General features: G+C 40.0%; 1 protein-coding gene across 25 annotated transcripts in view; it reads left to right on the top strand.

Annotated features, from left to right (window-relative positions):
* The window catches only part of KIAA1217, a 796647-nt gene that overhangs the window by 637045 nt on the left and 132385 nt on the right, over positions 1 to 27217 (top strand). For all 25 annotated transcript variants that reach the window (XM_079106261.1, XM_079106268.1, XM_079106277.1 and 22 more), the window contains one exon: positions 4330 to 4528. In XM_079106261.1, coding sequence (XP_078962387.1) covers positions 4330 to 4528 — 199 coding nt within the window. The remainder of the gene's footprint in view (positions 1 to 4329; positions 4529 to 27217) is intronic.

Genomic DNA, 27217 nt, shown 5'->3' with positions numbered 1-27217 from the left:
AATGACCAGTTTTGGGTGGAAGCTGAACTAGAGCCAGCACCCCTAGACTCCTGGTTAAATACCATGCCCTTGAGTGTCAGCTGTAGGATCCTATACAGCGGATCCCAGTTCCTTCATTTGCTAGAATTTCAGAACAATTTGGTCGGCATCACTATTTTCTCAGTGGTAACCAGTGAAGTTACAATGAGATCATCATACTGATCACCTAGCAGAGTGCCCCAGGCACTCCATTATGTTAGCTCCTCCCACTCCTCCCTCACCCCTCCATTAGGAAGAGAATGTTCCATAAATTGCAGATGAAGATGAGAGGAGAACTGCAGGGAGCTGTGACAACCCTGTTTTGGGGAAGGATATGAAATCCTCTTTGAAGAAGAGAAGACTAGAAAGGATGAGTGGATCAGGTGACATCATTGTACAGACAACCTGTTCCTGTTTGAGTTTGTACATTTGGGGCCTTTGATGCTCTGTAGAAATCTCTAGAAGGTTATGATGGAAACAGAGGGAGATTGGTGTTGGGGTTTCCTGGGGCAAGAAGGGAAATCCGGTCTTAGGGAGATTTGATTCCTGCTCAAGTGGCCTAGAGAACATTTCCATCATCCCCTGCTCCCTCCCCAGGTGGGGACAGTTCTTTATTCTGCATAAATAAATAACTACAGCACAGGCTGCACCTACTGTGCCGTAGACCGTGCTGTAGGTCATGCAGGACTGAGAAAAAGTTTTAGCTGAGGCAAAATGAGACCAAATATAAAATTGCATGAGTATCTTGTCTTTTGGGGACATTGAGATGTTTTTCCTTTCTTGTGATAATAATGATACCATAGATAGTAGGCTTTGTTTTGTTTCGTTTCGTTTCGTTTTGGGGGTAGGGATAGAACTCAGGGCCTCACACATGTGCAGCATGTGCTCTACCACTGAGTGATACCACCAGCCACAAAGTTAGTTTTCATCACCTCTAACTTTGCAAAAATAAAAACAGCATTCCTATGTTTTAACCTCTTATAATTTTTTTTTTTTTTACAAGTTCTACTCCTTGAAATACAAACTAATGGGTTCTACTGCTCTAGAGAGTTATTTTAGTCAACTTTTTCATTGATGTCACCAAATGATCCAAAAAAGAACAGTTGGAGGAGGAAAAGTTTATTTGGCTCATGTGTTCAGAAGTCTCAGTTCATAGATGGCCAACTCCATAGATGGGTCCAAGGTGGAACAGATACCCCTCAACACCCACAGTGACTTGCTCCTTAGCTCCTCTTGTCCAACTGTTATGGATATGTTATCTTGGGTCCCCCAAACCTTAAATACCTCATGAGCCCAAGAACCACATGTGGTTACTTGTCATCCACCGTGCCTAGCCGTGTGCTGGGTACCGAGTCCCTGTTCCAAAAGCTTTTTACCTTGTTATTTTTCCAGCATATCACATCACAGTGTATCTGATCCTGCTGTCAGCAATTTCCATTGTCTTCTCCCTGAAGTAAATGATGTCTCAGCAGCGAGCTGGCATCAGAGGGGAGGGTACCACGTGTGAGGAGATTGCTAATATACAGGGATAGTTTTCAATGAGAAAGGAATGACATTAAAAAAAAAAAAAAAAAAAAAAGAGGAGTTTGTACATAGAACTGAATAGCTATGTATAGGCAGTGAGAAAAAAAAATTAGCCCTGACATCTCTATTTGAATACTTACCTACCACCATGATGACCCTGAAGAAGAAATAGAGATTTGATTTTTATTTTCTTCTAGGATTATTGCTTTTACAATGGTAAATGACAACTTATCAAATGTATGGAGTCTGCAGAGATGCCCAGCACAGGTGGTAAATGTGGCCTCATTGCTTATTTCTTGGCTATCTTGCTAAACTAAAAGTGTATTTTTTAAGGTAGAAATGAGGACATCTTAGTCCAATATTCTGCTGAGCATAGTGACTGGGAAACTACTTCTGTGAAAACCACATACATTTTTGTAAATCTTGGTGAGCAAGTTAGTCATTGAGGGATGATTTTCCTAGTCAAATAATACTCTTAAAGGGTGCCAAAGTCAGATCCCCATCAGAGAAGCAGACTTTATGAAAAATAAATCTGGGAACAAACCACTTTGGAAATAAGCACAGAAAAGTTAATCAGCAAGACAATTTGCATGTTAATGGATGTTCTTTCTGGCCATGATTTTGATGCGTAAACTCATTGGTTTGTAATTGGCTGAGTTTTCTATAAGACACTCAGGCCTCCCCCCCAAAGCCACATCCTTTCAGGGATGCAAAAAGGGAAGAACTGATCTTATTCTTGTTTCCCTCTATGAGAAGGTCCAGAAAGGTGTAGCAAAATGTGTATGTGTCTAGGTAATATGATAGTGCTGCTGCCAAGAGGGGTTTCCTTGTATATATAATCAAGAAAGAGAGGAAGAAATGGACTCTCCAATCCCCAAAGGGTCCCCTAGAATATCTGGTATACCTGGGGCAATCCTCAAAGAATGCCAAAGTCAAAGAATGCCAAAGTCAAAGCCTTGAAGAAGGACTTGCTCCATGATTTCCAGGTTCCCTTGTTCAAAAAACTCATTAAGAAGTTTAGGAATACCACAGCATACCATGAAACCAAGTGCAGACCCATTGGAGAGCAGGCTCTGCCTGACTTGACAAGTGTACTCCCAGGAAGCTGGCCCTGCCTTGAGAGTTAAAAGTCTTGGTGCTTAAGGTCAAATGCATTGGCAGCCTTAGGAAGGATTAAAGGAAATTAAGAAATGAAACAAATAACAAAACCTGGCTCTTGGGAACTGCTGGTTTCCTATCACCAGCCCATCAGCAACTTTGGCATCTTCTTAGAGCCAGTTCATCTACCTGATTAATTTAAATCAGTTTGCTTCCCAGATAGTGCATGGAATCATGTAATAGAGTCAGGGATGGGTCATGGAAGAAGGGGAAACTGAGACAATGCATTCACCCAGCATAGCCCCCCAGTTTTTCTAGCTCACCTTCTCTGCACGTCTACCTGTGTACTCTCCAATCTCTACACAACAGCCAGAGTGATCTTCTAAAAAATTTATCTGATCCTTCCTACCTTATCCCTTTCCCTAAATACCTCAGTGGCCTTCTGTTACCTGAAAGTCAAAGTGAGAATTCTCACCATGATTCCAAGACTGGGTGATCTGCTCTCTTGCTCACCAAACCTCCAGTGATCACCACTTTCTCTGTCCTGGGACCTTTGCACATGCTGTTGACTGCAACCAGAGTGTCTACTGTCTCTTTGTTCCCACCCTCTGGGATCAAAGTTTACTTGCTTTTCTGTCTCTCTACCCATAAACATCCACCTCTGAGTTGCACACTCCATCTCACCTTTAATTTATCTTGAATGTATGTCCTCTTTCTGGATTACAAACACCATTGGGCAAAAGTCGTGTTTGTTTTATACAGTATTCTGTCCCCAGTACCTCGCATAGTGCCTAGAACACAATAAGTGCTCAATAGGTGTTTGTTGAAAGACAAATTTATGTACCACCCAATTCATAGTTTATACTTGAATTATACATTATCTTGTGTTATTTGTTGTTCTTCACAAATGTCACCCAATTAGTTCAGAAAACTTTGACATCAGTCGACATGTTGTCTCTTTCTTCTGAATCTGTAGTTCACGTTCAAAGAATAGTATTGACTAATAGATTATGGGCATGTTGTACATTCAGCCCCTGCCGTTGCAGTAGAGGTAACTAGGAGAGAAAGTCAACTGGGTGTTGAGTAAGTAGGCTTAAATCATTAATAGATACTTGTTCTTGATAAGCAAGGTAAATAATAACCAAAGCTAGACATGATCTTACTTATGGGATTTCTGCCTCAAAATAAAAATTTTCAGCTGCTATATAAATATCTCCCTTCACCATTTTAGTTTGCTGATTTTGGAAACAACCTTGATAAAAGACTCTGAAGGATGGGTTGTGTTCAGTCACTCTGGTGTGAGTACTTCATCCATGTTGGGTATGAAATGTGCACAGTCCAAGCTGTTTCGATGACAACTGTGAAAATTTGTCTGGAAAAAGGAATTGATTTGCCGTCATTCTTTCCTGTGTCATGACTTGTCCTCAACTCCCTCTTTGAAATGGCATTTGCACGGTAGATGTCCAGTGGTAAAATGCTCTTAATAGAGTATTCAGGGATAATTTTTTTTTCAGTAACCTTCACAACTGATGCTTGCCCACTGGGCAAGAGTTCTCCAGCCAGTCCTTCTCATGGACTTTCCCCTTGGGCCATATTATTTTTTCAGATTGGCAGAGATGGCATTGAAAATATTTTCAGCATTATTAATAAAAGTCGATTTTACCACTTTCTTTAAAATATCTTTTGCAGACAAGGAGCCCCAAACTGTCTCACAGTCCTCAACCTCCTAGTTTGAGTGACCCAGTCGAGCATTTATCAGAGACATCCGGTGATTCTTTGGAAGCCATGTCTGAGGGGGAAGCGCCAAGTCCTTTCTCCAGAGGCAGCCGAACTCGTGCAAGCCTTCCTGTGGTGAGGTCAACCAACCAGACGAAAGAAAGATCTCTGGGTAAGCTTCTGGAGGAAGGTTCTGATGCTCCTTTCTTATTGTATGTGTGTATATTTACACTTCCAGACACAAATCCATGCATTAAAATATTAATTCAACTGTTATTTATAAAAACACTGATCCTGGGAAATTTCGTTGACTTAATATTGTGTTAGTCAGCTTTCCATCACTGTGACAAAATAACTGAGGTAATCAACTTATAAGGAGGAAAGACTTATTTTGTCTCATGGTTTTAAAGATTTCAGTCCATGGTCAGTTGACTCCATTGCTTTTGGGCCTGTGATGAGGTAGTACGTTATGGCAGGGATTGCATGGTAGAGCCACGCTGCTCACCTTGTGGTGGCCAGAAAGCAAACAGAGACTCCTAAAATCCCCTTCCAGGGTATACCCCTTAATGATCTAACTTCCTTCCACAAGGTCCCACCGCCTCCCAATAAGCATCATAGTCTGGCAACCAAGCTTTTAGCATATGGACTTTAAGAGACCTTTAGAATCCATATATCAAATATTGAATATTTGCTGAGGCTGGGCACATTCAGAAGTGGCTGAAATTAGCAGCTTGAGCCATGAGACTGGTAGTACTTGCCTGTGTTCCTGGAATAAGGGACACCAAGGGACAGACTACAGAAAGCCTCGACTCATCTCCCCAACCTTCCCCTGACAGTCCCAGGAGCTATGTGGTTGGGGTGCGGGTCCAGAGAGGGGGGTGTTAGCAGCCTCTACCACTTGCCCCGCAGTCTGGTAGAGGATATGAATGGCTGCAGGAAGAAGGGGGCCAATGTGGCCATCACCCCCAGGTCTGTTGTGAAAGCCATGAATAGGAATCTGCTTTTCCTTCAAAAAGTTTTCCCAAGAAGCAAAGATTCTACCTTTCTACCATTCCCACCTACATTCACTTCCTTCCTTTGTTTTTCATTGTTGGGGTTGTTCCTTTTTCCCCCTTTCACCAAATGCACAAGTCATAGGATTTAAGTTTCTTTGCAGACCATGCTGCTGTGCTGGCGTTTCGTATACTTCATCTCCTATTTGCAGGTTCCCACTTGGTACTTCTGTGTGCAGACAGATGAAGTCAGGGACATCTTGGATAGGAAAGGGTCAATGTGAAAACATCTTCAGGGGCTGGCCCTTGCAGAAGACAGCTGAATTCTGTCATGTAAAACCTAGCAAGTGTGTTGTTGGGAGAGAAAGAGGGAGACTGATGTACAACGATACCTTGATATTTGTTTCCTCAATTGCAGAGGACAACCAGAGAAAATTGGGTTTATAACTGGTCTTTAATAATAGGTTTTTAAAAAATCTGTGCTGGGGAGATAGCTCAGTTGGTAGAGTGCTTTTCTTGTAAGCACAAGGCCCTGGGTTTGATTCCCAGCACCAAAAAAAAAAAAATCTGTGATGTCATTATTATTATTATTATTATTATCATTATTTACTTTTACCTGGTCATTTTCATTAATTATTTTAATTCTACAAATTTATAGAGTATAGTGTAATTTGATATGTATATATAGTATGTAACAATCAAAGCAGAGTAGTTACTTTTCCATCCCTAAATTTTTTTTTTTTTTGATAGCAGGGATTGAACCCAGAGGTGCTTAACCACTGAGCCACATCCCCAGCCCTTTATATATTTTTTATTTTTGAGATAGAGTGTCACTAAGTTGCATAGGGCCTCACTAAGTTGCTGAGTCTGGTTTTGACCTTTCAATCCTCCTTCCTCAACCTCCAGAGTTGTTGGGATTATACGTGAACCACTGCACCCAGCTCCTTAAACAATTTTGAAAAACTTACTAATACATAATCGCACGTGTTTATGAGGTATGGTGTGATGCTTCATCACATGTACGATATGTATTGATCAAATCAGGGCAATTAATTTTTCCATCTCTTTATCATTATGGTGTGTTCAGAGACTTTGAGTTCCCCACTTCTATTTATTTATAAGATATATCATTGGTTATCATAAAAACATTGGAACATTGTTTTCCTGTCTTGTGTAGGAGCCAGCCATGCTTATCTTTGTTGTTTCAATTTTACTCTATATACTGCCAATGCCAACATTCAATATGAATATTTAATATTAAATTTATATACTTGATCTTAAATTAATAATGCAAGGTCTTTTTTTGTCAAATGAGAGAGGAAGGTCGTGGAAAATCTGCTTGTTTGTTTGTTTATTTGTTTAGTAGGGCACAGTTATTTAAATGGCAGAAACAGGAAGTACAGACTTCTAGTTACACATGAAGGTACAGGAACATGCAACACGAAGATGACATGGCTTTTCCACTGCCACCAGGCTGTGGCTTTCCATCTGGGTTGAAGAGCTTTGTGCTTTCTCAGACTTGGGGCAGGAGCCAGGCAGGGGGTGGAATTTCTCCTTTGTGCTCTGCAGGAAATGAGTGAGGTTCAGGTCTCTGTAGAGATAGCCTCTGCTTTGCAAAATAAAATGAAGATAAAAAGAACTGCCAACCCCTCCCCCCATACCTGGGGAACCTTGAGTTGTTGGATTCAATAGATCCTTTGTTTCCAAGGCAGGAATTTCCCCTGGCAGCATCCACAGTTGGCAGTGCAGGTAGATACTTGCAGAGTTCAGGAACCAAGCCTCAGGGCGGAGAGCCAGCAGGAGCTGGGGGGGCAGCCCGGTGTTTTTGCACACCGGTGCAGTGGGTGGCTGTCCTTCTGCAAAGCATGGTTTTACTCTGCACTCACCTTGCTGTGAAGTGCTGCTCAGCAGTCTGTCACAGTGGGTTGAAAAAACCGTGTCTGAGGTGTTTATTCTGCCATCTCCATGAACCGATTTTTGACCTGTGATTTTTTTCCTAATTTCTGGATAGAAACACACAGGGAGAAGGCAGGAGAGAATGAGAAATTTGCCAAAGTGAGGAAGGCTGTGGTTTCAGAAAATGAGGCAGGCACCTGGACCGCAAGGTTGTGGCTGCCCTTGACCACCTCTTTTAGGCCAATGTGGAAACGTCCATCCAGATGCACCTGGCCCTCCTGGTGTAATCTGTTTAACAGGGATGGGAAATAAAGGGGAAAATGTGAGTCACGAGGAGTCCAGATGCAATCTCCCTTCCAGGGGTCTTGCTCAGCCTCATCTTTGGGAAAATTCCCATGCACTTGGCCTTCTTTAGAAACGCAGGCTCCTGGGAAGAGCACACTTTCTGGAGAGCCTAGCCAGAGTTACAGTGTCCTCCAGCACGATGGTGACCCAGAAGCATAACTGTGACCCTCAGGGCCTCAGAGGCTGCACATTGGGTACTTAGAGCTGTGACCTTCTGGAAACCCACAGTTGTGCCATTTGGTAGCCCTGGCTGACTTAGAACTGTGCATTGGCATTTATCTTATCCACAGAGTTTTAAGATCTCATTCAAAGCCCTGTTTATCTAGCCGGGTGCAGTGGTGCATGCCTATAATCCCAGTAGCTAGGGAGGCTGAACTAGGAGGATTGGGAGTTCAAAGCCAGCCTCAGCAAAAGTGAGGCACGAAGCAACTCAGTGAGACCCTGTCTCTAAATAAAGTACAAAATAGGGCTGGGGATGTGGCTCAGAGATGGAGTGCCCCTGAGTTCAATCCCTGGTACACCCCTTCCCCCCCCCCAAAAAAAAAAAAAGCCCTGTGTACTTTTATTTATTGAAATTTTTGATGGTTTGTGCATCATATAATTTTTTTTTTTTAACCAGATATTGAACCCAGAACAGGAGTGCTTAACCACGGAGTCACATCCCTGACCTTTTATTTATTTTTTTAAATTTTGAGACAAGGTCTCGCTAAGTTTCTTAGAGCCTCTCTAAGTTGCTGAGGCCTGACTTTGAACTTCCAGTCCTCCTGCTTCAGCCTCCCAAATCACTGGGGTTACAGGTGTGCACTGCTGCACCTGGCATAGATTTTTTTAAAAGACTTTATTATTTCAGAGCAGTTTTAGGTTAACAGCAAAACAGAGAGGAAAGCACAGAGCATTCCCGTACACCCCTGCCCCACACAAGTACAGCTTCCCTGGCTACCAGTGTGCCTCACCAGAGTGGTTGCATTGGTGTCAGTTGATAAACCTACATCTACACATCATTATCACCCAGAAACGGTAGTTTACCTTAGGGTTCACTCTTGGTTTTGTGCATTTTATGAGTGTGGACACATTACGCTGACATGTTCATAGAGTATTTTTACGACCCTAAACATGCCCTGTCCTCCACCTATTTATCTGCTCTCTCCCCCTAATTCCTGGCAACCTCTGAGCTCTTTGTTGTCTTTATAGTTTTACCTCTTCCAGAATGTCATACAGTTGGAATCAGACAGTATGTAGACTGCAGATTGGTTTCTTCCACATAGTAATATGCATTTAAGTTTCCTCCATGTCTTTTCATGGCTCAATCATTTCTTTTTAGCACTGAATAATTTTCCACCATCTAGATGTGTCACAGTTTACCCATTCTTCCACTGAGGGACATCTTGGTTGCTTCCAGCTTTTGGCAGTTATGAATAAAGCTGCTAAAAACATCCACGTGGAGGTTTTTGTGTGGACCGAACTTTTTAACTTCTTCACATGAATTTCAAGGAGCACTATTGCTGGATTATAGGGGAAGACGATATTTAGTTTAGTCTCATTGTGGATTCTTGAGTTAATCTTGAGTTTTGAAAATATCACAGTACGATCGCTGAGTTTGGGGAACCCTGTGAATTTTACACTGAAAGCTGCGTCCCATTGGCATCTTTCCAGTGCCTACCCAAATGCCACCCCAGGAATGTAAGATGCCACCACCACCAGTCTCCAGCCAGAGTCTAGAATGAGGGTGGATAGGGAAAGTCTGGTCCCCAGCCTGTGCTTCTACACATAGCATTATTTGTCTCTGGAGTCCTTCTTAGCTCAGGCTATGCTATTAAGAGGCTTGACACCTGATGGAGGAGCCTGGATGGACAGAATTCTCAAAATACTCCCACTCCCTCGGAGGGGGGGAGGGGAGGGCTTAAACCTTCCCTCACTTTGGGCTGCCTGTGCTTGAAGATAAACCTCCCGCTTCACAATTATTCCACTTGAATAATTCTTTGTTCTGTGGCTTCAGTGTATTTCCAGAAGGAGAAATGCAGGAAGGCTGAGCGTGTTACAGATTGCAGAGGCTGTTAGGAGACTACAGGATATAGAATGGAGAGCAGGAAATAATACATTTATGTATAAATATAGATACTTATATTTCACATATATGCATATTTACATAGCTCATAAATACAAGTTACCCTCTGTATCTGCCAGTTATGAATCCTTGGATTAATCCAACCACAGATTGAAAATCTTTGAAAAATGAATTTCATCTGTAGTGAACACGTACAGATTTTCTTTTGTTTGTCATTATTCCCTAAATACTACAGTTTAACAACCATTTGCTTAGCCCTAACATTGTATAAGGTATTATAAGTAACACAGAGATCATTTAAAGTATATCAGAGGGTGTGCATGGGTGACATGCAAACACTATACCATCTTATATGAGGAATTTGTGCTTTGGGAGACTTTGGTATCTGAGGTGGGATCCTGGAACCGATCCCCTGTGGACATTGAGTCACAGCTGTACTGGAAGGCAAGATGTGAGCTTCTCACTTGAAGAGGCATGTTGAGTCTTCTGGAGAAACCAAATGACAGCAAGACATAGTCCCTTCTGATGCTGAGGGCCGACTAGCCGTTCTTGGAGATGTGCAAAGCAGCAAGGTGAAGAAAGAAATTTGTGTCAGGCGTGGTGGCGCAGGCCTGTAATCCCAGCCACTCAGGAGGCCGAGGCAGGAGGATTTCGAGTTCCAAGCCAGCCTCAACAAAAGTGAGGCACTAAGCAACTCAGTGAGACCCTGTCTCTAAATAAAATACAGAATAGGGCTGGGGAGGTGGCTCAGTGGTCGAGTGCCCCTCAATCCCCGGTATCCCCCACAAAAAGAGAGAGAGAGAGAAGGAAGGAAGAAATTTGTTCAGCACGGAACCTGGACCAGGTTCCAGTGGCTTCCATCTTTCAGTCTTCACTTCTGTAGGGCAGTGGGTTCCCCTTCACTCCACACATCCAAAACAGAGCTGAAATTCTTCTCAGTGAAACTAGGGCCATTTCTCCTTTACTCTCTTTTTGATGAAAATACAGAGGAACCAGAAGAACGGCAGCCTAAAAAAATGCAACCCACTTTTCAGTAGGCCTTGGTTTTAGAAATAATTTCCATGAAAAATCGTCCCCACTGATATTAGGTCTGCAGCCTTAATGATGGAGTAGTTGTCTTTTAATCACGGTGCTGTCTTATAAATCCCCATCTGGAATGTGACCATAGGCAGGGCTGGTGTCTGGCTGCTCCGCAGTTGGCCTTCGGGGAAAGGGTAGCCACAAGATGTTCCCTCCTCTCTCTGTGCCCTCAGGAATTTGAAAATAAAACTCATGAAAACAAGAACAACAGCAGCAACTGCCTTCTTCCTACAGCCAGATTCCTTTGTTGACCATATTCCACATGGAGGGCTTTAGAAAACAGTCTTGCTTACCAGACTAGCAGCCAGAGGTATTGCCATTTCTGTAACAAACTGCCTCTTGAACACTCAGACTGCTATGGCAAAAATGATTTTAAACAGCATAGGAGGATTTTAGACTAGTTGGGGGACAAGGATCCTATTGGATGTGAATTATTGAGTGTATGGCTGTTTTCTCATTCCAAGCAGATAGCTTTGTTGGTTATCAGGTCCTGTGGGAGTTTAAGGAAAGGGAGGTTCTTGGCAGCCAGAATCTGCCATTCTGCACAGGACTAGGTAGGAGGTTAGGGCAAAGTACAGAGGAGACGTCCATCTCAAAAGGGAGAGTGGGCAACCACTACAAGACCAGCATTAGTTTGTTTGAGCATGAATAATTATCCCTTGACTATCAAAAAAACTAATTTTAAACAAATAAGATAAGTATTACTCTGTAGAGTAAGTAAAACATGATACCTATTTTCCCAAGCACTGGTAGTAATTGAAATATTATAAGCATAACAAAAATTTGCAGAAAAGATGTTCACAGCAAGTCAATACATTTGAACATATCCCTGACCTTTTTGAAGTGCTGAGGGCCCAGGTGTGGCCAGGCCCTACCACAGTACTGACAACTTTCTGTTCAAGGCCATATGGCTTTGGAGTCACACCTGCACAGGGTGGCAGGAAGCTGCTTCCTTGTCAAAGGGGTTATGCAGTGGCCCAGTTCCACAGTGAAAATTCAGCCCAGTGATTCTGCAGACCATTTCATGAATCCATTTTTGCTTTAACTAGATGCAGCTGGTTCAGTTCTGGGCAACTACACACTGACTGATTTTCTGTGTTTGTAGATAAGGTGGTGCTGTCCGGTTTCTATTTCAAGAGAAGGCATGAATACTGGTGTAGATTGGTGCCTTCTAGAGGCTTGGCGGTGAACTGCAAGTGTGATTTCCAAACTTAGAGAACTCTGACTCGAGTTCTATGGAGTTTTCTTTGCTATAAATTTTTCAGTTTCATGTAAGATTTCATTTGAACAATGAGCTGATGCTAAACTGGAAAAAGGAATAAAATATCTACGTACCTACCAAAATATAGTAAGTAGACCCAGAGATATAGGGAAAGGAAGAAAGGAAAGATGAAGGAAGAAAGGAATAAATTTCCTCTATACAGAAGAGTCTTTAGGTACTTTAATTTGGCTATTTTGGGGTTAAAAAAATGTTTTTTGAAGAAATATTACCTCTTAGTTTTCTTGTGCTCGATGTAGTGAATGCCCTGAGAGGTAGTTTCTACAAACTGAGTCGATCTTTAAATGAAAGATAGGTGGAGCTGGGAATTAATCATTAGCAGAAATGTTTCAAGAAATCCTTTCGTATAGTGGAACATGCATTAGTAATTCAAGCAATTCACCCTTCATTTGGCCTTTAAAAACTAGTATTTTCATATATGAGGTTTACTGAAGGAAGGGAAGATTGATCCAAGTTTATCCACTTGGCACATAATTCCCTCCTACAAAAGAATGTTCCTGTGAAAGATTGTGTAGATTCATGAAGCGTTTGTTCTTAGTTTAAAAAATATAGTTAGATATTTAGAAATATCTAAATCTCTTGCTATTAGAGATTAGAAATCTCTTGCTATTAAAATTCCTGGGTTGTAACTCTAGATTTCTCAAATATTGAAGAAGTTGTTTAGTTCACATAGACCTGAGGATTGTATGCCCTTTACCAGTATCTTCTAGGATTATTTTGTAGACAGGATGCTGTAGGAATAGCACCAATGGAAGTGAATGGAAGATTTGGTTGATTCTAAGGGTCTAAGTCCTCTCTGAGCAACCATTATTTTATAGGGTCCACAGTATTCAGGTGGGTAACAGATGCAGAGGCATCATAATGGTGAAAAGGATCTTAGAGAAGACTTGGGGTCTCCTGTTTCTGTTTCTCCCTTGGCAAACAGGGTGTTGCTAAACTGGATTTTAGGTCACTATTTTGTAAAGTTAACAGAACTCTTTTTAATGAAGATGAAGCTAACAGGTTCAAATAACTGGAAAGGCGATATACGTCCAAAGTCATTTCAGAAATTTGGTTTTCCTGAGGGTCGGTATGAAATATTCCTGTCTATCTATCATGGTCACAATGCCATACCCCAACACAGACATGTAGCCATCTTTTTGTAATGTGAAAAATACTCTCATTCAAAAAGAAACTCTTCAGGTTTCAAAGATAACATAGGAGAAAGTAAAACAAGTTTTGTCTCTTATACTTCTCTACATTCAAAATCAATTTGATTTGGCTTAATAAAAACCAACAAAAAATATAAGGACCATTAAAACAAGAATTAATACAAGTAGCAGTTGAACATAATATGTGAGCCAGAAAAATTAAGAATGATTGTTGTAATTTCAACCAAGACAAAAGAGAGAGAGAGAGAGAGAGAGAACAAGAAGAGAAATACAACAAGTTTAAGAAGAGATTTATACTAGTTAAATAGGAAAAAAACAAAGCTTTATAGCATTGTAATCCAAGAACTCTTATATGTTTATATTTATGACATATTATGTAGTTATATTTAAGGTAGTTATATTTAAGTTTTGTGAAAGTTTTTTTCATATAGCTCTATATTTACATAAAAATTCAAAATCCAATGACAGTATTATATCATGCTGTAAGAAGGGCACATTTTAGCATCTGTAGATTTCTTTAGATCTAATTTGATACATGGAAAGAGTTGATAGAGTCTTGGCAATTTACAAGGCTCTCAAGTGATTGATCCCTGGTAATTAATTGTTGTATTAGGGTGGGCAGCTTCTTCCTTGAAGAGGATTATTTGAGGGGTAGGTCATTGTTGAAGGGTTAGACAGCAAAAGAGAGTTGGAGAAGGAATCTCTTCGGTGACAAAACTTTAGATTTTGAATGCTAATAATACCGACTACTACTGTACACTCCGGGAGTGAGATGAGAAGTATCTGAATCCAGATGTTGTGCTCTCAGATACTCTGAAATGGTTTGGTTGGAATCAGAGATGAGACATTGAAAGAGGTTGCCTGAACTACTTATGGGGGGAAAGATTTAGTTTATCAGTCTCTTTTATTTTCTTTTGCCATTACAGCTCTATCAGAAATCTGTTCACTGACCCTTGTTATCTGGGGTAAATGCAAGATTAATAGTACATGCTATTTTTTAATTAAAAGTTTCTTGTCAAATGCATTTTTTGTTCTAACAACTGACTTTCAAATGTGATCTTTTGTGTTCATTTAACTGTAGGAATCACACACTTTTTTTTTTTTTTTTTTTTGCACCAGCTTTTGGAGAATAATCTGTGAAGTGCTAGAAATAAAATTAACATGCAAGCCTGCATTACGTAATATACTCAAGTAGAACTTCCTCCTTGATGTTCTCATCCTAGCAGTGGCCTCCAGAAGGCTGCCTGGTGGCATCTGGAAACAGATTTGTGGCAGTTTCTCATATTTCAGGTGAAGGAGAAGAACACATTCTGCATTGCGAGAGGGCAGACATACATTTTCTTAGGCAAAGGAGTTACAGAACCGTTCAGGTCCACTTCCCGTTCAGATTTCTCAGGCTGGCTCTATGATGTGGAATTGAGACTAAGCAGACCCCGTGTCTGGAAGGAGGTTCTCTCTGGAGCACTGGAAGCTGGGCTTTCTGTCCTGGATTTTGAGCACAGCAGCAGGTGTATCCCCGGGTACCAACATGACATCTTTGGTTTCTTGCAAATCTGAGTCACTCTTGGGAGCTATTATGAGCCTGTGTCCCCCCTAAATTCGTATGTTGAAGTCCCAACCCCCAATTCTTTAGAAGGTGGCTTTATTTGGAAATAAGATCTTTAAAGAGGTGATTAAGTTAAAATGAGGTCATAAGGGTGGATTCTAGTCCAATATGACTAATGTCCTTATGAGAAGAGCAAATTAGGATAACAGAATAAAGTGAGGAAGGAGAACCATCTGCAAACCATGGCAAGAGGCCTCAGCAGACACCTACCCAGCCAACACCTTGATCTTGAAGGCTGTGGTTTAAGCCTGAAGGACTTGGTTATGGCAGCCTGACCAAATGACTCAGGCCACTCTGCCCCTTTCTGATTTCCCTTCTCAACTGCTTATGGTAGTTGTCTCAAATATATTATCTTTCTTCAAGCTGTTAATGTTTGTCAAGTTTTCCATTTGTTTTAATTTGATTTTATTCCAGCCTCCCTCCCACCTGACCCCCTTTTGCAAGGAGAAATTTTAAAATTTTGGGTACAGACTCACCTGCCCATTCCTATGTTTCCTTTTGGTACCTCCCAAATCCCATCCTCAAATTTAGCAAACAGATGTTGTTTGATAGCTAATCGATTCAACTACATCCCATCAAGAAAAGTTTCTGTTTTCATCGTGCTGAGTTTGAGTTCTTGAAAGTTTGGTAATGTCATTAAAAATGATATTCTACCAACTTTTCATTTTTCAGACTTTTCCAAGGTGTTAATTGGCTTTCAGACATTTTTGGCTAAATGTCTCCCAGTAATATAATGATAAAAATAAATCCTCCTTTCACCCCCACCCCAAGTTTTACCCACTTTCTATTTTTTTTTTCTTGATTCATGTATTTATTAAAAATCTACTTGGTTTCTGGCAGTGTTAAAAGTGCCATGGTGAGTTATTTTAAAAATATATGAAAGCTGGTTCTTGTATTTAAGGAATTTTTAGTATAACTAAAGACACATGGAAAGACCAACTTTAAAATACATATAAATCACAGACTTCACAGACAAAGTTATGATGATAGCCAGTCACGCGGGCCTTCTGACTGCTCAGTCTGCTCTTCAGATTCTCTGGTCCTGCTGCTGCTCTGCCTGGGTTCCCCTGTCGACCCAACCTACTATCTGCATGTACCTTCTCCACGTCTTTCAGACCTCTGCTCATCAGAACCCTCCACTTCACTTAGTAAAATAATACTTACCCAGCACAGCCTTTATTGTGTGTGTGTGTGTGTGTGTGTGTGTGTGTGTACTTATTTTGAACACTGGTTCTCAGACTTCAGCAGAGAACTTAATAAAACACAGATTTCTAGTCCTACCTCTTGAGTTTGTGATTCAGTAGATCTGGACTAGGATGTAAGAATTCACATCTCTAACAAGTTTCCAGGTCAGTGCATGTCAGGGAACCACTGATTGAGGGCAATAGTATGTCCTCAGAAAGAATTTAAGGGTTATTACAACATTGAACCACATGAGGGTATGTTAATCTGTCCCCGTCAGATGAAAAGTTGAAAAGATGAAATGAAAAGTTGTCATTATACTTTGGTAGGAAAACATGGAAGACTTCCTGTGGAGGAAATATGGAGTTCTGGTCTGGATTAGGACCTTACTATCTAAAGCTTTTAGGTCTGGCGAGGTAGCTCACTGAGAGAGCACTTGCCTAGCATACCTGAGTTGCTGGGTTCAATCCCCAGCACCACCGACAGATTTAAAGTTTTAAATCCCAGCACTCATGACTTGCATGACCCTCCCAAGGAAGGAGGAGCCACATCCTCCCCACGGGAGCCTGGGAGGCATCCTGCTTACCTAGATCTGTCTCTCCTGCTCTTTATGTTTCTATTTTTGATCACTACTTAATCTTTGAATCACTTTAATCTGCCATCTCAGCCCCTACCTCAACCAACTTAGAAATGTGCATAGTCACAACAATTTACCCCTGACCTGGTCCTTGGATCGTAGGAGCCTAACCTTCTAATATGATTTCACATCATTCTGTATACACATCCCAGTTTACCTGATTCAGGGATTTTTCACACCAGTGTTCTGTGCTTGCCTTGCCCTAAGGGATCTCTGCTCTGGCCTTAGTCATGGTCACTTAGCACCCAAACATTGATATTGTTCATGGTGTGGACAAGGCAGGGGACGAATAGATAGGACCCCTGCACCTGAAGATTTCCTTGACGAAGAAAGTTCCCCGGGACCAGAAGCTTTAGGATTTGATTCAGTGATTGATCTTCCATGATTCTAGGATTAGACACTTTCATATGCTTCCATTCCCCTTCATGAGAAGAGTCACGTAATAAAAGAGTAAAAATATGTATTTACTGCCTACAGTGAACACACTACTCTATTCGATAGGAAGAAAGAAAATAATTCTTTTAAGAAATGCTTACTGAATATCTTCTAGGCTCTCAGAGTACTGTGCACCACTGGATACAGTCAACAAAAGAGCATGAGTTTCTGTACTATTGGAGAAAGAAATAATAAGTGCATTATATAATTGTTATGGTTTAGATATGAGGTGTCTCCCAAAAGCTCATATGTGAGACAAGGTAAGAAGGTTCAGAGATGAAATGATTTGATTATGAGGACTTTAACCTAATATATGGATTAATCCACTCATATGAATTAACCAGGTGGTAACAGTAGGCAGATAGGATGTGGCTGGAGGAAGTAGGTCACTAGGGGTATGCTTTTGGGGTTTATATTTTGTCCCTGGTGGGAGGACCTCTCTCTGCTTCCTGGTTACCATGTCCTGAGCTGCTTCCTTACCTCATCCTTCTGCCATGATGTTCTGCCTCATCTTAGACCTATTATGGACTTAACCTGTGAAACTGTGAGTAAAAGAAACCTTTCCTGCTGTACGTTATTCTTCTTAGGTATTCTGGTCACAGAGACTACAAAACCTGACTAAAACAATAATGGATTGTGTAAGGGCTATGGAGATAAATTAAGCAAGGGAAGGAGAACAGGAACTGCTAAAGAGTTGTAAATTTGCAAAGGATAGACAGAGAAAGAACACGGGGAAGTGGCCTTGAGGCCATGACCCGGAACATGTGAAGATGCATATCTGGGAGAAGAGAATTCCAGGCAGAAAAAACAGTGCAAAGGCCCTGAGCATCTGAAGAACTGCAAGAAGACCACTGTGATTGCAGACTTGCAGTAGGTAGCAAAGGAGCAGGGAATAAGTTTGGAGAGGTAGTAGAGATGGATATTGTAGGGGTTTTGCAACTGCAAAGACCCTGGCTACGCTATCCCTATTGAAATGAGCTTGGCTACATTGTAGGTGATAAGCATTGATGTTACTTCAGATTTAAAGATGCATTCTGGCTTCTAGGTTTGGAATAGACTGAAGTGGAGATGAGCAAAGTTGGGAGACAAGTAAAGAGTTTTGCAAAAGTGAGGCAGGGGGGCATTAGCAATGGAGGCTTTGAGAAGAATTTGAATTCTGTAGGTATTTTGACTTTAGAATAAAGTTGGCTAGCACCATCTAGGAGTTAGCACTGGAATGGAGAAGGCATAATGGTAGTAGACATTTGCTAGGCACCTACTGAATGCCAGGCAGTGTCTAACCCACTGAGCAGCAGTTGTTCAACTCTGTTCTCTGCCATTCATACCTATAGCTGTAGCTATTCCCACCCTATTACTAGAGAAAAGAAGGCACTGAGTATAATAGGAGCAGCCACGGTCATGATTAGGGTCACCTCACCTGGCTTCTGTGCCTTTCCTGATATGTGACACTACAGAAATTATTCTGCCTCTGAGCCCCTTCCATAAATACCTACCTCATAAAATATGTGTAATTGATAATCAAGATTCTGAAGGTAATGTTCTAATACAGTCCTTGGTACATGGTTAGTACTCTGTAAATTAGCAGGTGGCCATAATGAGATCTGAATTATTATATTTTTAATTCCACTCCATTTTGTTTTCTAACATGGGATATTTTGAATTTCATTTAGAAATGCTGTGTTTCAGACTGATTAAAATCAAGACATTTCCTGTTTAAGATGAGTTTGTTTTTAACTTATTCTTTTTACCCTCAAAATTAACTAAAACAGATCATTTTATCTTTCTCCTAATTAAAAAAAAAAAAACCCTTCTATCTTTGTCCTTTCTTATTATGTTTCATTTCTAAGTTAATAAGTTGTTTTCTATGTATGAATTTCCAGTTTTCCCAGCACCATTTGTTGAAGGGGTTACCTTTTCTCCAGTATGTTTTTGGCGCTTTTCTCTAGTATGAGATAACTGTATTTATATGAGTTTGTCTCTGTCTCTTCTGTTCTGTTCCGTTGGCCTTCATGTCTGTTTTGGTGCCAATAGCATGCTGTTTTTGCTACTTTAGCTCTGTAGTATAATTTAAGGTCTGGTATTGTGATGCTTCCTGCTTCAGTTTTCTTGCTAACAAATGCTTTTGGCTATTCTGGGTCTCTTATTTTTCCAAATAAATTTCATGACTGTTTTTCCTATTTCTATAAAGAACATCATTGGGATTTTAATAGGTTGCATTGAATCTGTATAGCACTTTTGGTAGTATGGCCATTTTGATTAATGGCCAAAATTAATTATTTCTGCCTATTCAAGAACATGGGAGATCTTTCCATCTTCTAAGGTCTTCTTCAATTTCTTTCTTTAGTGTTCTGTAGTTTCTGTTGTAGAGGTCTTTTACCTCTAGATTGATTCCCCAATTTTTTTGAGGCTATTGTGTGAATACAATAGAGTTAAGGGTGTTAATTTTAAATCTTGCTATTTTGCTGAATTAAATTATTTATGAGTTCTAGAAATTTTCTGGTAGAGTTTTTTTTTTTTTTTTTTTTTTTTTTTTTTTTTGGGGGGGGGTCTTCTAAACATAGAATCATGTCTTCACCAAATAGGGATAGTTTGAGTTCTTCTTTTCCTATTCATATCCCTTTACTTTCTTGCTTCTGTCTAATTGCTCAACTAAAAGTGGATCAAGGACTTAGGCATTAGACCAGAAACCCCACACCTAATAGAAGAAAAAGTAAGCCCAAATCTACATCATGTTGGCTTAGGAACTAACTTACTTAACAAGATTCCTAACGTGCAAGAAGTAAAATCAAGAATCAATAAATGGGATGGAATCAAACTAAAAAGCTTCTTCACAGCAAAGGAAACAATCAGGAATGTGAAGAGACCCCACAGAATGGGAGAAAATCTTTTCCACCTGCACCTCAGATACAGCATTAATCTCCAGGATATATAAAAATCTCAAAAAAGTTAGCACCAAAAGAACAAATAACCCAATCAATAAATGGGCAAAGGAGCTGAGCAAGCACTTCACAGAATATATGAAAAAATACATGAAAAAACGTTCAACACCACTAGCAATTAAAGAAATGCAAATTAAAACTACACTGAGATTCCATCTCACTCTAGTCAGAATGGCAATTATCAAGAACACAAGTAACAATAAACGTTGGTTAGATTGTAGGGAAAAAAAAGGTACACTCATACATTACTGGTAGAATTGCAAACTGGTGCAACCATTATGGAAAGCTGTATGGAAATTCCCCAGAAAACTTGGAATGGAACCACCATTTGAACCAGTTATCCCACTCCTTGGTTTATACCCAAAGGACTTAAAATGATCATATTACAGTGATGCAGCCACATCATTGTTTCTAGCAGCTCATGGAACTATGGAACAGCCTAGGTGCCAATAGATGAATAGATAAAGAAAATGTGATTTTATACACACACACACACACACACACACACACACACACACAATGGAATATTACTCAGCCATAAAGAGAAATGAAATTATGGCATTTGCCAGTATACGGATGGAACCAGAGACTCTCATGCTAAGTGAAATAAGCCAACCCCAAAAAACTAAAGGCCTAATAAACATTAGGCCTAATATATCTCTGATATATGGATGCTAACTCACAATAGTGGGGTGGTTAGGGAAGAATAGAAGTACTTTGGATTAGACAGCGGGGAATGAAGAGAAGGGGGAAATGGGAATAGGAAAGATGGTAGAATGAATGGGACATGACTTTCCTATGTGCATATATGAATACACAACCAATGTAATTCATCACGTACAACCATAAGAATTAGGTTATACTCCATATATGTGTAATTTGTCAAAATGCATTCTACTGTCATGTATGACTAATAAGAACATATTTTTTAAGCAAGAAAAGAAGATCTTGGGGAAAAAGTTGGTTGTCTAGTAATTAGCATTTCATTTTGACTGATTTTTCATATTCTTGTCAGTAGCTTTTCTTCACATTTTAGGTTATATTGTTTCTGGAAATCCCTCTGTGGGCAACTTGCTCCACTCATGATGGTCCTTCTCTGTTTGCCTATTACATATTCTCTCTAAATTCTCATGACCCCTTCATCTTCTCTTGTTTTTCTGATTCACTGTCTTTCAAGTCTTGTGTTCATCAGCTTGAAAAGTACCACCCAGGCATCCCAGCAAAGAGAGAGTTAATGTAAGTCAACTATGGATAGTTCTTCAAAAAGAGTCCAAGAAAAAGAGAATTATGCTGGTAGGGAAGAATGATCTCAGGAAGATTTCTAGCAATATGGTAGCATGAAAGAGCACAGGATGCAAACAGTACCCCTCATTACTACAGACACAGAGAAATACAGAAATATAATAACAACAACAAAAATTAAAACATGGCATGTTTGAAAGGAAGGAAAGGAAATCTCCAAGTTCCAGAAGTAAAGCCTATCAAAGTAGAAAAGACTGTGGACATGCATGTTTCATAAATGCATACCCGACCTTTGGGCAAAGGACTCTGATTCTTACACAGCTACAGGAAAATGAGCAGAAAGATAGAATAATGGCCCCAGCATAAATAAATAGCCTAGAGGTTCAAATAGCTGATTACCTATAAAATGGAGTGGGAACAAGGGAGTACTCTGCTCACAGCCCAGGAAAACAGCAAGGAGTTTGCCTCTAGCAAGGGCAATGGGGCTGAAATGAGAAAATTATCTGGGACAAACAAATGCTCTAGACAGGACCTAGCCACAGGGAGGTGTCCTGAATTTAAAATTTCTGCATCTGGGGGACTTTTTCAATTATATCAGTCAGGATAGGCTAGGTAATGCTGCAGTAACAACCCCCAAATCTCAGTGGCACTTAACACAAGCGATGGCTATTTCTTATTCAAGCTGCATGTCCAGCTCAGGTTGGACACAGCCCTGCCTGCCAGAGGCACTCAGGTCCCGTGTTGATGGAGTCTCTATCTCAACACGTCAGCAATGCAGGATTAATGGATAATAATGAATCTTGTTTTAGCCCTAACACTTTCTGTAAGAAGTGATACTCATGTTTAAACAAGTCATAAGGCCATATTTAACTTCAGAGAGAATAAGGAGGTGTATTTAATGATGGGCCTAGAATATCTGTGAACAATATAAGTAAAATCATCTCAAGTTTATAAATTGGCATAAAAACAATCAAGATCATTCAAGATTTGGTTGGCTAAAAATAGCCAACTAAAATATAGATCTGAGGAAATCTCCATATCCAAAGAGAGATGAAGGGAAAGAAAATGTGAAAGGACTATTCAGAGACGAGATACGATGACCAAAGATGATCTGTTTCATAGGAATTCTGGAAGATAAAACTAGAGAAAACTGGAGAAAGGCAACAGTGGAAGGGAGAATGGATGAGAATTTTTTAGATTTGAAGATGTTATGATTTGGATGTGAGGTGTCCTTCCCCCAAAAGCTCACATGTGAGACAATGCAGGAGGTTTCAGAGGACGAATGATTGGATTGTAAGAGTCTTAACCCAATCAGAGAATTTATCCCTGAAGGAATTAATTGAAGTAGTAGGGTGTGGCTAAAGAGTTGGAATTGGGGTGTGGCTTTGGGGTATATATTTTGTATCTGGAGAGTGGAGACCCTCTCTCTCTGCTTCCTGCTGATGTGAGCTGCTTCCCTTGGCCACGCTCTTCTGCCATGATGTTCACCTTCAGCCCTAAGGAATGGAAGTGGCCTTCTATGGACTAAGATCTCTGAAACTGTGAACCCTCAAATGAACCCTTCCTCCTTTACAGTTGTGCTGGTCGGGTCATTTGGTCACAGCAGCGAAAAAGCTGACTAAAATAGAAGACAAACCACGTCTTAAGATTGAAAAATAACAGAAAATCCCAAGCAAGATTTTTTTAAAAACTGCACATAGGCCCACCATGGAGAGACTGCAAAGCACCAATGATCAAAAGAGAATCTTAAAAGCCGCCAGAGAAATGACAGGTACCAACAAAGAAAAGAAAACTTCTCCACAGTATGTTTTTACAAGCCAAGAAGTCAGAAAATCATGGAATAAGATCTTCAAAATTCAGAGGAAAAAAATGACCATCAACCAATGTATATTTATCTAGCAAAATTATTATTTAAGAGTGAGGGCAAAAAGAAGCCAATTCTGGATCACAAGATTTGAAGTATTCACCATTCCCAGACTCAATGAAATAATTAGTAATATATGTATTCCACACAAAAATCCTCAATAAGATATTAGCAAATTGAATCCATCAGTGTATAAAAACAGCACAATACAACCAAGTGGGATTTGTTCCAGACAGACAAAGCTGGTTTCATATTTGAAAATCAGTTAATGAAATTCATCATATCAACAGGCTAAAAAATTTAAATCATAAGATAACATTGCTTAGCACATAAAAACTGTTTGATAAAACCCAATACCGAGTCATAATTTAAACAGAAAAACAGAAGACCCTTAGAACATCTGCAGAAAAGCTTGAGCTAACATCTTAAGGGTGAAAAGTTGAATACTATCCATCTGGTAGGGAACCACCAGTAGTGTCTGACTTCACCTGTTGCTCAGCATAATTCTCCATATTATAGCTGGAGCAACAGGCAGGAAAAAGAAAGAAAGGACATGCAGATTAGAAAGGAAGAAATAAAATGGTTCCTGCTTTCAGATAACATTATCTACATTGAAAATTCCAAATAATGTACAAAAAGAGCCAAAACAAAACAAAACCGTTCTGGAAGTAATGAGATCAGCAAGGTCGCAGGACATAAGATCAACACACAAAATCAATTGCATTTCTACATACAACCAACAAGCAAATGGAAGCCCAAAAAACCCCACAGTCTTATTTACAATTGTTCCAAAGAAAATGAAACACTTAGGTATAAATATAACAAAACAGGTATAGGATCCATAGACTGAAAATTACAGTTTGCTCATGAAAGAAACCAAAGACCTCATAATCAAGGCATACCTTATTCATATCTGGAAGACTCAGCAAAGTAAAGATGTCAGTTCTAAACAAATAGAATTGTGGGTTTGAAACAATTCCTGTCAAAACCACAGCAAGATTTTTTAATTCATGTAAACAAGATTATTCAAAAAATTATATTAAAAAGCAAAGGAGGTAGTTAGGATAGCTAAAACTGTTTTGAAAAAGAAGAGTAAAGAGGGATAAGTCCACCTGATTTCAAGATATGATATAGGACTATACTAATAAAGATTAATTGGTGTTGGTGGAGGAATAGACACACAGATCAATGAAACAGAAGCCAGAAGCCAGAAATAGATCCATACAAAATGCCCACCTGATTTTTTTTTTTTTTTTCTTTTAACAAAATGAAAAAGTAGTTCAAGGGAGGAAAAATAGCATTTTCAACACCTGGAACTGAAGCAATAAGATAGCAATAGGTAAAAAAACAATGTGCTTCAATCTAAGTCTTATACAAAATTAGTTCAAAATACTTCATGGACTTAATATTAAAAGGTAAAATTATAATAAAATTTTACTCCTTTTTTTTTTTTTCAGTACTGGAAATTGAACCCAGGAGTGCTTAACCGCCGATCCACTGAGTCCCCAGCCCTTTTTATGTTTTATTTTGAGACAGGTCTTGGCTAAGTTGTTTAGGGCCTCGCTAGGTTGCTGAGGCTGGCTTTTAAACTCACAATCCTCCTGCTTCAGCCTCCTGAGTCACTGAAATTACAAGCATGGCCCATGCCCAGAAAATGTAGAAACTTTTCAATTAAAAAAATAGGAGATAGTATTCAAGACCTATGGGCCATAGTTTGAATTGAGAATATTCCCCAGAGGCCTATAAGTAGAGACTTAGTCCCCAGCCTGTGGGGCTACTGGAAGGTGGTAGAACCTTTAAGAGGTGGGGCTTCGCAAGAAGACTTAGTCATTGAGGGGGTGCCCTTGAAGGGTACTGTGAGACCCTGGTCTCCTCCCCGCTCCCTCTTGGCCATGAGGTGGGGTTTCCTCTATTATGCACTCCCACCATAATATATAGCCTCACAGGACCCCAAGCAACAGGACAACTGATCATGAGCTGAAATCTCCAAAACTGTGAACCAGAAATAAGCCTCTCCTTATTTGTGTTATTACTTTTTTTTTTGGGGGGGGGGGGTGATGCTGGGGATGGAACCCAGGGGTGCTTAACCACTGAGCCATATTCCCAGCCCTTTTTTTATTTTGATTTTGATACCAGGTCTCACTAGGTTGCTTGGGGCCTCACAGAGTTGCTGAGGCTGGCCTCAAACTTGCTATCCTCCTACCTCAGCCTCCAGAGTCACTGAGATTATAACCAGCTATATCATATGTATTTTTACAGTATCAGAAAGTTACTAGGGTTTTGTAAAGTTTTCTTAGACTTAACACCAAAAACATGACCCGTAAAAGGAAAAATTGATCATTTGGATCTTGTTTTTTAAAAAGGCCCTGTTAAAAGGAAGAAAAGACAAGCCAAAGACTGAAAAAATATTTGTAAACTGTTTATCTGACAAAGGACCCTTATCTAGAACATATAAAGAACTCTCAAAACTCTAATTTAAAAAAAAAAAAAAGAACAATCCAATTAGAGATTGGACAAAATACAAAAAGAGACACATTACTAAAAAGGATGTACAGATGGTAAATAAGCACATGAAAAGATGCCCACCATCATTAGCCTTTAGAAAAATGTAAATTAAAGCCACAGCAAGATATCACTATAGAATAGTTAAATAAAAAATAGTGATAATACCCAATGCTGGTAAGGATTCAAACTGAACCACTCATCCATTGCTGATGGGAATGTAAAGTGACAAAACCCCTCTGCGAATTGGTTTTACTGTTTCTTTTAAAACTTAAAAAAATGAACTTATCACGGGACCCGGCAATTGTACTCTTTAACATTTATCTCAGAGAAATGCAAACTTCTCTACTCAGAATCTTGTACATGTGTGTTCAAAGCAGCTTTGCTTGTAATAGCCAGAAGATAGAAATTATCTGTGTTAGCTTTTTGTTGCTGGGACAAAATATCTGAGAAAATCAACTTAAAGGAGGAAAGATTAATTTTTGCTCATAGTTAGAGAGGTTCCAGTCCTTGGCTGACTGGCTCCATTGTTTCTGTGGTGGGGCAGTACATCATGGTGGAAGGATGTGGTAGAGGGAAACTACTTACCTCATGAAGCTGGGAAGCAGAGAGAGAAGGGACCAGGGACAAGATATAATCTGGAAGGACATACTCCTAAGGACTTATTTCCTACAAGTAGGCCCCACCTCCTACAGTTTCCCCCACTTCCCAATTATCCATTTAGCCATGAATCCCTCAGTGGAGTAGTTCATTGATGAGGTCAGAGTCCTTGTGATCCAAATCTTTACCTTTGAACATTGCTGTATTGGGGAACAAGACTTGAACACATGACTCTTTGGGGGACTCTTCATATCCAAGCCATAATAACTTCCCAGATGCCCTTCAGTGGGCGAATGTTTAATCTAGGTTCCAACCATACCATGCAATACTATGCAGTAATCAGGGATGAATTATTAATATGCTCAACACCTTGGATGCACATCAAAGAAATTGTGCTTTGTAAAATAAAGCCAATCTCGAAACACACTGAACCATTCCATTTATACATAACACACTTGAGATAAAATTGAAGAGATGGGCAATTCTTTACATGCTGATAGTGTTCCTGCAAATGTGGTAAATATTCCTAAAACCTGCCAGACTTTCTATAAGAAGTATAGCAGGCACCAATACCACAAGTGGCACAGTACACAAAGGGCAAGGACTCTCTGTGCCCAAGTAAAGCAGCATTATGACAGGAAGCAGAAGGGCTACAGTGGACAGACTGAGTTGATTCTCCAGGGAGAAAAAGGCTAAAACTCTAAGAAAATGCTGACTGTTAGAGATGCAAGCATTTGACGTGGAAGGAGATAAGAGGAGAAGGGACTGAGGGATCCGATCCTTAGCTTGTCCTCTTGTTTTATTATGAAGATAGTAGCATCCTGATGATCTGTTCACTTCATGTGGTTGCAGTTGACCTGGGCAGGGAATAAACTAGATCTATCTATAAAATAATTGTGTTTCAAAAAATTTTTTTAAAGATATGAAGAACAGATTAGCAGTAGTCAGGTGTGAAAGATGTGGGAGAGGAGTTTGAATTCAAAATGTGGCATAGTGATTCTCTTTATGATGGTATAATTGAGTATGTTGGTTACACACAGGGACAT

This window comes from Sciurus vulgaris, assembly GCF_902686455.1.
Source record: "Sciurus vulgaris genome assembly, chromosome: 12".
NCBI classification, from domain to species: domain Eukaryota; kingdom Metazoa; phylum Chordata; class Mammalia; order Rodentia; family Sciuridae; genus Sciurus; species Sciurus vulgaris.
The sequence above is the reverse complement of the archived record's forward strand: the minus strand, read 5'-3'. Positions and strand labels throughout refer to the sequence as shown.